Genomic DNA, 12,850 nt, shown 5'->3' with positions numbered 1-12,850 from the left:
GCAGGCAAGCTGAAGGAAGAACAGCATCTGGTTCCCCTGTCAGACCAAGTAGGATTATGTCGGCTGAGCAGAAAGCCATTTTGGCTGCCTGGGCTTGGACTCCCACATGGTCTCACACACTGTACACAGGCACACCTTGCCTTGCATTTAACTATTACTGGCTAACAAAGCCAGTAGTCCTGACGTTTTATTAATGCACCACTAATGTTGTGCTAGCCAAATACAGGATATTGTGGGGCTTATTTACAAGCCCCTTACGCCACTGGCGCGTCACTTTTTCTGACGCACCGGTGGCGCATTTCACTAGCCCATAGTTACACGGACAGGAAAAGCCACCCTGCTTGGCTTTTCCTGACCTTGTAAATATGGCCCATTTACATGCAGCACTTTGCATGAAAAGGGCAACACCCATGGAACCTGAATCATTTCCAGATTTACGAGGAATCATGAACCTGGAAATGCGTCTTAATGCTACGCCGCCCAACGGGAGGTGAAGGGAGGGGCAACGAGGAGAAACGTATTCATTTCTCATCGTTTTTTCCTCTTTCTATGCGTGCTGCATTCTGCAGCATCCATAGAGCGAGGAAATCACCTCCAGTGATTGTTTATGTGCAGGAAGGTGCCCCTTCTCGCACATAAACAATCATTAAAAAAATTACGTTTTGCAAGTTCTACGTGTGCTAATGCAGCACACACAGAAGTTGAAAAACGCCATTTCAGATTGTTTATGTGCAGAAAGGGAACCCTTCCTGCACATAAACAATCATCCCCGTAATGCAGGCATCCTTGCAGCCCATTGTGCTCCAGCGCAGGAGAGAGCACAGGAATGCAGCATATTATTTGAAATATGTCACATCCCTGTGCTTTGAAAGTGCTGCAGCGTGGTGCAGCCAAAGGGCTTGCGGTGCAGCACTGCGGCACTTTCTTGTAAATTAGGCTGTGGGTTTCTTGCTATTGTACAGAGCAGTAGAGGTGTTCTAGGGCATGGTATCCAGGTACATTTGGTGGGAGAGGGGGTTTGCTTGTGTGACCTTTCTTTAGAGTGTGCAAGTTCTGAGGTCCATCAGAAGGTGTAGTCACAGGTATTCTCTCCTGCCATTATGTGAATATTTGTTAATTAGTGCATCATATTTTGTAGGATGTGTATGATAAAGTACTTCTCCTTTTTATGAGATTGACCACTGTCTACACGATTGATTTTTAAAGTGTTGTTTGCTTCATTTCCGAGTTCTAAGTCAAACTAGCCCACAGCACTTCCCCTTAGCAAGCCTTGGACAGCTCTGTCTCGCTATCCTGAGAGTCAAGTGCTTAAAAGGTCCCCAGTTTGGGGATATGTAGCACAGAGGTCTTAATATACTACTGATTAAATACCACAGTAATTACAACTACAGCCCATTTCTCCCTTTCTAGGACTCTCCAGACTTGGATTTCTCATGGTTATGATTCAGAATGCTGTGTATTTGGCACTCAAAAATAGTACTTTCCAATTCAGTCAAAGAAAAAAGCCCTGAAAAGAATTAAACTAGGCATGGGTGAAGCCTTTTTCAATGCATACAACTTGATTACATTTTGCTTTTCATGATTAAGCACAATTTTTGGTGTCCAGAAACGGGAGTTATTTTGTGTTCATATTCTCATGCACATTCATCTTCCTGTTCATGTCTCTTTCACCATCCATGCTCTCCCACTGTCTTGTCTTTTTTCTCCCTTTCCCCATGTCTTTGCAGTTTGATTGTTAAAGAATTATGCTTCCTTGCTGTGCAGGTCCCTAATTACCTTCTTTAGTACTTCTTACTTTCCCTTCTCTTTTTCTGTTAGAGGTTCATTCATTTCACTTCTGTACTGGGATGGAATTCCCAATTGTTTCTTCCACCATATCTGAAAAAGAGTCCATGTAGGCAACAATCCAGTGCGGGGTTTGGTGGCTCAGTGGACCAAAGCAGCCCCTGCAGGGGCCTGTGTTCGACCTCATGGTCACAGGTTCAAATCCCGGCCGGTCCACTCAGCCTTTCATCCATCTGAGGTCGATAAAATGAGTACCATTGAGTTGGGTAACAATAAACATCTGTTATTCAGCACCAGGACACCTATGGGTAATCGTGCGCTTTACAAATACACCTGCTATGTTATAGCATCACATGTAGACTCACATCCATTCATCTTGGGATACTTAACTAATTGCCAGTTTCCCAATGTAGAGTACACTTGAGTGCTTCTCTAAATATATGATACTGACATTTCAAGTTTGTACTCTTGCGCTAACAACAAAATATACTAGAAAAAATATTGATGACCAAAATAGGGGCAAGGTAAGTCTATGTAGGATACTATATTTAATTCCTCATACATGCTTTGTTAATATATTTTTTCACGTTACGCGGGTGTGGAGTTAAGAACAGTAAATCTGCACTTACCAACATATATTTACCGCTACAATATCTTGGCTGTTATTTTTGTTTCATTTCCGTGTTTTGTTTTGGAGTCTCGGGGGGGAATGCTGTAGAATGCTTCATGTGACAGAAACTGCATGAGTTTAAAAAGGACCACCATGAATTCATTGTAGACAGATAATTGATGAAGAAGAAGAACATTAGCTTTCTTGTGATGTTGAAAGAGTCGATTACCGACTTTTGTGGTTTTAAAGAACTGTGGGTTGTATATTTTCCTCACTGGGCACTATATAAATAGATTTGAGAGTATGACTGAGTTAGCTGTAGGGATCTCTTTCAGTCTTTTTATCAACATGCATACACCGGTCATTTGCATATATGGTTTGGTGTATGGGAACTCACAGCGCAGGCCTTTCTGTGTTGCTTCTTTCTGTGCCGAAGCTCATGCTGGGTAAGGGAAGTCTACAATGAGCACATAGCCTTCCAAATCACTCTGTAAGTGAAGGATGGGCGGTCTTGGCTCTGCATCTGCTGCCCAGAGTCTAGACACTTATGTTACGCTTCCACTATATGGCCATGGACAAAAAGCAGATTTTCCCAAAATCTGCTCGCTTTTAGATTCGTAAACCTACAATATGTGTAAGTTGTGTTCAGTGGCGTAGCTGGGGGAGTGGGCAGTGAACAACTCGCCCCCCCCCCCCAGCAAGTCATCTGTCGATCGACAGCCCCCGCTCTTACCTGCACCAGGCGGCCGGGCGGCAAACTCAGGGACCACCTGGGCGTCAATGGGTCTAGCTACGCCACTGGTTGTGCTGCTAATTTGCAAACTAAAGACGTATTTTACTTAATAACCTTGAATGTTTCTAACTAAACAACAGCTTCTAACACTTAACTCTAGTTAGAAGGTCTCCATTTTAATTTGAGTTATGAATTATTTTCCGAATTAACCTCTAAAACTAACGACTAACATCCATTCTTTTCAGATGGGCGATTGAAGACCTGGGTCTACGGTGTGGCTGCTGGAGCTTTTGTTTTGCTGATCTTTATAGTTTCTATGATCTATCTTGCATGGTGAGTTGATTGATAATTCAGATTGATAATCCCTATTGATTGAGGTGTGACAATGAACTAAGTGAAGAATGCACTTTTCACTAGACTGAGACTAAATCCACTAACATCTGGTATAGTTTAGCATCAATGAATGACAGGAATGCCTAATGAGTGTTGAATATTGTTTGCTTTTAACTCAATAAATGCATACCTTATGCCTGTGTCACACAGAGGTGTTTGTGAATTAGTAAAACTTACAAAAGCTATGCAGGATCATAACAGCAGCAGTGCTTTGCATAACATCATAGTTTCAAATCATTCCATTGTGACTTGTCAACAAAATTGTTGTTCAACTTGTAGACTAATCATTTAAGTTCTCACCACTGCAAGTCTCTGGAGAACATTTGAAATAATCATGTAGTCCATATTTATTTTAAAATTTAACAGCACAATTTCTCATGCATAAAAGTCTTTAAGACTTGATTTCAAATGAAATCTGAAATTTCAAATAATTTTGGCAGAACATTGCTTTGTCTAGATTGCCTGATGCATGCAATTAAGCATTGGTCTTATTCATATTTCCTTATGGATCTGTTGACAATACCGAAATGTCCAGACAGAGAAGTAATATCTATGTCCGAGGCATGTGAACTGTAGATCACATGCTGTGCATAGCCCGCCATCTAGTGTTGGGTCTGGATGTTTCCACTTTGTTTTCTCTGAAGAAGACTTTTCCTGTCACGAGGTATGTGACTCCTCCTTTCGGTGATAGTGCGCATGGGCATCGACTCCATTGTTACATTGTTTTTTTCCGTCATTGGGTTTTACTGCACTCCAGATCGACACCGTTCCTTCGGTTTCCCTCAGTGCGCAAGACACTCAGATCGCGTCTCCCATTCTATCGCATATTATTTCATTACTAAAACTATCTTTTGATTGGAAAGCTCGTGGAAGGCCTCGGGCCTACATGGGTCGGGCCGACCCGTAGTCAATGGAATAAACTCCCTTCAAATTCTGCTCTCGGTGTCACGCGAAATACCCACGCACCGACTCACACAAAGTGTGTAACCTGTGTTTGTCTCCCGAACACAGAGAACAGGACTGCGACGCGTGCCAGGCTTTCCGCTCCAAGAAAACACTTGACGACCGTCGGGCTCGACGTCGCGACATGCAAAGCCAGCACACAAGCTCCATTCCGGACATCTTTGGGCAACAATCTGACGAAGAGGCCGGGGAGGCCATGGGAACTGAGCAGGAGTCAATCCCCATCTCAGAGCTCGACTCCGACCAAGAGGAAGACATCCCACATGAACAAGGTACTGTGAGTACAGATCCCCCCTTGTCCCAAGATCCAACTCCACATAAAAAGAAGGATCCGGTCCAACCTGCGCCCTCATGCACCTGTCAGCACCAAGACCACGCTTCCGATGCCCCGCCTTCTGGCTCGGCACCGAAGCCTACTAAAAAAGCCTTCCGGGTCTGAAAAGACTCACCCCAAATCGAGATTCGAGCCGAGACCTTCGGGGTTGAAACACAAGTCTGGCTCCGACCCTCACCATTCGGCACCGAAACACACTTTGGATCCGAAGACACCAACGCCTAAGACTCCGGCATCGAAACAATCAGATGTGCCGAAATCACAAAAAAAGCACAATTTCGACGCTCCGATCGACAAAACAGAAAGTGTTGTATATTTATCAACAGACTGGACATTTCACCACTAAAGTGACTTTAAAAAGAAAGACTGATACAGAAGATGAATATCACATTCCTTTGAAGAAGAGAACTGTTGGAACTAACCCTTCCCCTCCCCCTCTTTCTCTTCCTCTTCCATCACCTCTTTCTCCTCATTTTCAACCAATTTCACCTGAGCATTCATCACCACGTACACCTGACAACCAGGATGAGGGTGATGGCAATGGGGAAAGGGATGATGATCAGCCCCTACAAGATCCATGGGACGATTACAACATCAATTCGCCCACAGGAAATGATCCCGACTTGTACCCTAACAAGCCGTCTCCTCCAGATGACAGTGTAGGCTACATTGAATTACTGGGCAGAGCTGCCAACTATCATGGGGGGCAGCTACATAAAGAATCCCTAGAAGAGAATTTCCTCTTTGAAACCCCTGCTAGCACACAAAAGTCATCACACACACTACCCATGCTCAAAGGGATGATCAGGCATGTAGATGACATCTTCAACGCCCCTGTCAGGGCTCGTATTTATACCCCTAGGGTAGATAAGAAATACAAGCCAGCACCATCGGACCCAGTATATATAAGAGGACAGTTACCATTAGACTCCATGGTTGTGTCCAATGCAAGGAAAAGAGCCCACTCCCAAACTACAGGAGATGCTCCACCCCCGGATAAAGAATCCGAACTTATTGATGCTTCGGGGAAAAGGGTGGCCTCACAGGCAGCAAACGTCTGGCGTATCTCTAACACTCAGGCATTGCTAGCACGATACGACCATGTGCACTGGGACGAGATGGAGCAATTAATCCAATTTTTCCCCCAGGAACATAGATCTAAAGCACAACACCTGGTGCATGAAGGACAAATTATTTCTAAAAACGCAATAAGATGCTCCCTAGATGCTGCAGACACTGCTGCTAGAGCTGTAAACACCAGCATCCTTTTAAGGAGACATGCCTGGCTCTGCATATCTGGGTTCAAACCTGAAGTTCAAACCTCCATATTAAATACACCATTTGATAAGGAACACCCATATGGCCCAGTGGGAGTTTCTTCACTAGAAAAGATGACGAAAGATACTGAAGTGGCCAAATCCATGGGAGTCCTTCAGTCAACACAAAGCCGTGGTTACTTTCGCCGCTCTTTCCACAATGGAGGCTCCAAAAATACCTCCTCGGACACCACCTCCCCCTACAAGGGCAATAACCAACCCTCTTCCTCTAGGGGTTACTTCAGAGAGGGTTACAGAGGTAACAATGGCAAAGGCAGTGGTAGGGGTTCAAACACACGCAACTCCCCCTCCAATACAAAACAGTGACTTGCCTACACGTCCCCCGACCACTTAACACCTGTCGGGGGAAGACTTTCAGATTTTCTACTAATATGGTAGCCAATTACAACCGACAATAGGGTACTACAAATTATCCATTCTGGTTACTGCCTGGAGTTCATCAACACTCCTCCAAACATTCCACCAAAGTCCCTCAAACTTTCACCAGATCACCTACACCTCCTCAAACAAGAGGTGCAGTCTCTCCTTATAAAAAGGGATATTTAGCCCGTACCACCACAACATCACGGATCGGGCGTGTACTCTTTTTACTTCATAAAACACCCCAAAAATGGTTCTCTCAGACCAATATTAGATCCCAGTGAACTCAATCTTTACATTCAGTCAGATCATTTCCACGTGGTAACACTTCAACAAATTAGAAGTAAGTTTATCCTTTGGTTTCTACACACTTACTTATCTGTGCATAATTTACTCATGAACCATAGCATTCAACCCCAAGATTCAAAACAATAAACTATATAACCCAAGCAATAAACACAAAAAACTGTAAAAAGTAAAAATTTCATAAAATAATATTTATTTAAAAAAATGTTTTACACAATTATTCTTTATAATATCAATTCATAAACACTCTTTAAAAAAAATGTGCATAAGAAGACTATTACCATAATACACAAATAATTAAAAAACTAATTCATATACAATATATACTCAAACTATCCACTTGTGCTAGTTGGGTGGAAGAAAAACCCCATAGACAAACATCGATACACCTAATATTTTGAGAGAAAAGAAAAGACAGTATACTTTGTCATTTGGTTAGACACATTCGTAAGAAAATAAATATTGACTAGGACCCGATACGTTCACTTTCATTTGGTATCTATGGTTCCAGACAAATAAACAAATTGTGTGGAAGAAGCGTCAACGCGTTTCGATGGTGTTTATCATTTATACAGTCTTTTTCAAGACACCGTTATATACTCTCGATGTACACCTCAAGGTTGGACATAGAACAAATGCCTGATTGCAGTGTCCAAATAGATTTTTCAAGCTGTATGGCAAAAGGAGTAGATATGTCCTAGGCTACCCTTTGTGGTTGGTGCCAAATAAAAATCTTGTTGTTAACTGGAACGATGGGGAGGTAATTTTATTAAAAGAATATATAATATGATATAGCCGCATCTATTAAAAATCTCCTTAATACGATCTCAATGTAATGTATTGGTGGTCGACACTTTATTGATTATAGAATGTCATCTTCTACACTCTACTAGAACTGACTTAACTTTCAGTTACGGTGTCTTAATTGGCACAATTATGGTAATTTTGCATAAAGAAATGTATGTATATAAAATTACAGAGATTAAGCCATTACGCCGCGTAATTTCAGGGAGAAATTTTAGCTGAAGATGTACTGTTCGGGTAATTTTTTGATGTGAGCGCTATTTCAGGTAGATTTTTACCCAAGTAGACCATTCGGGTAACTATTTAGAGCAAAACTACAAATCCAAACACAAGCAGCAGTATTTTGAATGCAAGCAGAAGTTCCTTTTACATGGGCAGTCGATATATATTGCAGGTACATATTTTGCCCCAGTGGACCGTTTAGTTAGTTTTGAGCGCAAAACTACCAATCTAAACATGGGCAGCTGTGTTTTGAACTCTAGCAAATGGAAATCAACTAAAAATTACATTTTGGAATTAGTTTCTTACCCAATTGGAATGTTCAGGTAATTTTTGGAGTGTGAGACGCACCTTTCATAGGTATATGTAATTTTGCGTAATTTGGTAGTAATTTAGTGAAACTATGCTATAGCCAGTTGAAGGAGTTTCACACACCCCTACTTCATTCACCTTCAGCTCAGCAATGAATAGTACTCGTACACCACTTATACATTATAAAAAATGTCTATCTGAACAAAGGGTAATATTTCTTTATTAATGGCCCTCTATCAACATGATTAAAAAACTTGTGAGGAGGGGATCTGCTTTAGGCCCTTCTCTAAAAACAACATGCTTCTGCTACTAATTCGGCCTAAAGTGGTACAGTGTATTCATAAAGATTTTACTTTTGACCTGGTACACTTTTACACAACCACACAAAAAAGATTGGTATTTGTGTGCTCGCCTACTTTGAGTTCCCTATAGCGCATGGCTTTACAAAGGTGGCCATGGAAGGAAATTAAATCCAAATTATGAGTAAAATAGGAGCTGATTCAAATGATTGTCTCTCTGTATTAATGTGTTCCACTTCAAGGGCAGGCCACCATTGTGCAATACAAAATACAGTAAGAAATAAAGAAATGTAATGTCTGAAATCGCTTTATGTAACAATATTAAAAGGAGATAAAAAGAATAACACAGAAATAGGGGTATTGTAGAAGGTTTATATGGAAAACAATTAAAAATAGCACCAAAAACATTCAATGTCATAAGCTGATGCATTTAAAATGAACAGAAACAATAAAATAGAGAAGGAAAATCCAAAAGGAAAATGGTTAAAATATAATAAATTAAACTTCTAGGTGAAAAAATAACATTAAATGTTACTGATAAATGTAAGAAATTGCAGGGGGTATCTACCCAACACAAATAATAACCACAATCCTTGCTAGGGTGAGCCACTAAAGTCATTATATTAACCTGAGCTTGATCCCCTGGCAACTATGACACAGAGCAGACAGATTTAATTTAGAGGCAATGTGTAAAGTATTTACATAGTGCCAAAACAGTACTAAAGACAAAACACAACACAATGAAATCCCCAAACTAATTTAGAAAAAATAGTTAATGAATAAAATGGTGCCAAAACAACAAAAATCCAACACGAGGAGCTAGTGATATTAATTTTTTAATTTTTAAATCAAAATAGTGCAATAAAGTGCTAAGCAACAACCACGTCAACTGGTCACAGTAGATTTAGATGCATTCTGAGGCTGAACAAAATGGAGCATCTGCTACAGAAACCATGTATGACCCAGTAAGATGTTTTTCCGTTAGACTTAGAGCCTGAAAATGAGTTTGGCGGTCCCAAGACAGCCGTACTCACAGTGGCAGTCCGACTGCCATAACCTTGGTGGTCCAACCCCCCAATTACAAGTGCAGCCGTCAGACCGAAACCAGTCAGACACAAGCCTGATGTCAGTGCTAGGATCCTGGATCCCGCAGTGGCAGCGGTCGGGGAAGCTAGCCACAATGGATATTATTACGAGGTTGCTTTCCGACAGCCTATTAATGGCGAGGATCCTGGCATGAATAGGTTGCCGGAAAGGTGGGGAGAAGCTCCAAACAGGGCTTCATTGTGTTTTCACCAATTGGGCACTGTGGCTCGTAGCACATGTTGTGCCTCCCTTTGCCTGCACTGTTGTGCGTGCACTGTATGCCATGCGTGACATGGTGCGGCAGAATTGCCTTCAGGCTCACTCTGTGAGCCGAAGCATGCCCCAGCAGCAAGACTGCCGCCGGCCGCAACGACATTCCGGGGGTCAGACCTACAATCTTGTAATCAGCCCCTTAGTCTCTGAAATGGAAGTTCGAAATCTACAGCTGGGCAAGGCAGGAGACGACAGCCGAGAACAGCTCCATGAGGTCAAGCAGCTTTCGGATGAGGTCCCAAGAAAGCTGTTGAGTTTTGGCAGGTAAGCTCTGGGCTTTAGAAATTAGAATTTCATGGCCAAGGAACATCTGTCCGGATACATTTGATGTGTTCGCCTTGTCTAGATTTCAACATATGGACTTTGTGAATTGTTTGGGGCAAAAATTCCTCCAGCAGTGCAGGCTGCAGGCTGTAGCCAAATATGACTACACAAGGCTAGATACCCTTTCCATGAGGTCCTGCTGAATTAGATTGACTGTTGCAGAAAAGCTCTGAGCAATGGAAGCCTGAATATTTAGCCAGTGGCAACGTGCCATGGCCGGATCAGCTTGTGAGATTTTTCCCAGTCCTTCCGAAGTCTTTGAACCCAAAACGTTTTTAAGTCCCAGGTTTCTCAGGATGTTAGGAAGAGTGCACTGTGTCACAGCCCAAGGTTCAATACATCAGCAACAGCTCTTGGGGGTCAAGACTCACTCCAGCCGAAACCAGCAGCAGGGTCCAGGGCAGGTCTATTTGTAACTGGTCAGCTGGGCAGTTGCAGGAAAAGCCTCTGAAGCTTGTTGTGTCTCTGTAGTTTGAACAGGTTAGCTTCATGACCCTTGGATTTCACTTGTGGGTACTGGGTAAAAGAGGGAGAGCAGGTCCAGTCCTTCAGGTTCCTTCTCTGGTCTCAACCAGCAGATACAGTCCACTTCTGATCTTCCACAGGCCCAGAAGTCTTCCGGGGAGGGTACTAGGGATGGCACATTTATGTATGGCTATCAGCTTGTGGGTGGGGTTGACCCCTGGCCCTTCCCTAACCAATGCTGTAGAAATTCCCAGGGGTTACCCTATCTACTTTTTCTGCATTTACTGTGTGCCCTCATGCAAACAATCTCACTGTGCCCCTCTCTGCCTTAATCCAAAATGGTCATCGGTCATGCCATATGTTGTGTTCAGTAGACAAGTTTGCAGATGAGGGAACCGTCACACCAATAAAGTACGGCCAGATGAAATGTAAATTAAACTGGCATAATTTTTGTAATTTTGGGAATCTTGTGTAATGCTTTTTCCGCAAAATTCCCAAAATGATGCTGTTACTCCATGTGGTATATTTATGCACCGTATGTGGTGAAATTTAACCACGAGCGCACAGGAATAATGCGAATTGCCTGTCTGGCCATTCGTATTATTCCTGTGTCCTCGTGGCTTTTGCTCGTGGCTTTTGCTTGTGCCACTTAATTTTTGCCCCTCCCGAACAAATGGATGACAACATTTTCCATGTCTTTTCCCAGAATTGGTCTAACATAATGAAAATCCACAGGATGTGAAGCAAATCACATTCTGACCTGTCTTATCTCCAAAGTTGTGTTTGGTATAGTAATTAGTCCTGGGCAATTTTAAGGCAAAGGGAAACTAGTTTTATCTAATTTTAAATCACAGAAATTTAAGATATATGTGATGTGTTTAAGAAAGTGAAATACTAATTGAGGTGGATGGGGGTTCACCACAAGTAATAAAATCACCAACCTTTTAAGTCCCTGCAAAGGTTTGTGTTGAAGTGCCAGCTTTGTACGTTGCACTAGCCAGTGGGTGGGCTAACTCCTGGATACTCCCTAACCAATGGGCAAAACGTTTCCATGGACAGGCCTTCCCACTTTTGCACCTCATCCTGTTTGCTTTACTGCAAACTATCCCACATTGTACAATTCTAAGAGAAGTCCAAGATGGCACTGGGATATGTGTTTACGGTAATTAGAAGACCTGTCCTCAGCTCAAACTGGTTCTGAGACCATCTCCTCTTCCCATTTGTCTGGTGCCCAAAAGGCTACGGTGGGTGTAAAGAACAAAGGCTGACCCTTCCTCAGGTTTCCCCATTACCCTAAATTATGAATGGGCAAGCTTCACCTCTCTCCCTTAAGTTAATGAACTTCATGGAACCTCCCCAACTTCACACTCCACACCCAGACTATTCTGTCACCAGTTCTAAGCCATTATCTCTGCTCTGAGAGCAGTTTTCTCACCTCACTAAAGTCAAGGGCTCATGAGGCAGCTTCTGGTAGCCAAATGCAAATTAGCTTTCAGGCACTACAGGTAGCAAAATTACAACTTTCTAAAAAATCCCTTTTCCTAAAAATCTAACTTCATCTTTGAGTCAGATGTTAATAAATATTAAAAATTGTGGTTGAACCATTTTTGAAGGTTTTCCCTAATGGAAGATAGCAGAGTTAGTATTTTGATCTTCCCTCTGGTTTTCTTCATAGAACAGCCAGAGACTTACACAGTGAAATTAGTTTTGAGGGGCTTGCCACTGCAGGAACATGGTAACATTACATTTCTAAATGCATCATTTTTAAATACCTGGCACACTATCATGTGTGCCACAAGTCCCACATGGGGGTGACTTATTAATAATTAAGAGGGAGGTTTCTCCATATCAAAAAGGGTTATTTTTACATGTTGGAATATAGGATTAAACTGTAGACATCAGAGTATATTGGTAGGCCTGAAGGCATGTTTTCCTTCCTCACACTAGTGGATGACACAATAAGTGCTGCAGTCAACCGATGATCTTTAATGCTCTACACCATCGGTGCATTCCTGCACCATATAGCAGGTTCTTATTAGAAAGTAAAACATGTCAATTAGGAGTAAGCCAACTTTACCATCTTTTTGAGGTCAGAGCACCTGAACTGGGACCTGATCAATTGCACCAGCGTACACAGTAAAAAGAAAACAGCAGCATCAGTTAAAAACTGGGGGTGTTAATGAATAAAGCACTTTCTCAAAGTGTGGAATTAGTAAAGGAACCCAATCTTCTTTTGTACAGTCACTC

The 12,850-nt window shown here is 42.2% G+C and overlaps 1 protein-coding gene across 1 annotated transcript in view; it reads left to right on the top strand.

Annotated features, from left to right (window-relative positions):
* Window positions 1-12,850, top strand: part of THSD7A (thrombospondin type 1 domain containing 7A) — a 982,498-nt gene that overhangs the window by 948,639 nt on the left and 21,009 nt on the right. Inside the window, exon 28 of the mRNA XM_085630781.1 lies at window positions 3,374-3,461. Coding sequence (XP_085486907.1) covers window positions 3,374-3,461 — 88 coding nt within the window. The remainder of the gene's footprint in view (window positions 1-3,373; window positions 3,462-12,850) is intronic.

This window comes from Triturus cristatus, chromosome 10 (genome assembly GCF_964204655.1).
Source record: "Triturus cristatus chromosome 10, aTriCri1.1, whole genome shotgun sequence".
In the NCBI taxonomy this organism is placed as follows: Eukaryota; Metazoa; Chordata; class Amphibia; order Caudata; family Salamandridae; genus Triturus; species Triturus cristatus.
This window is presented reverse-complemented; position numbering and strand designations above follow the sequence as displayed.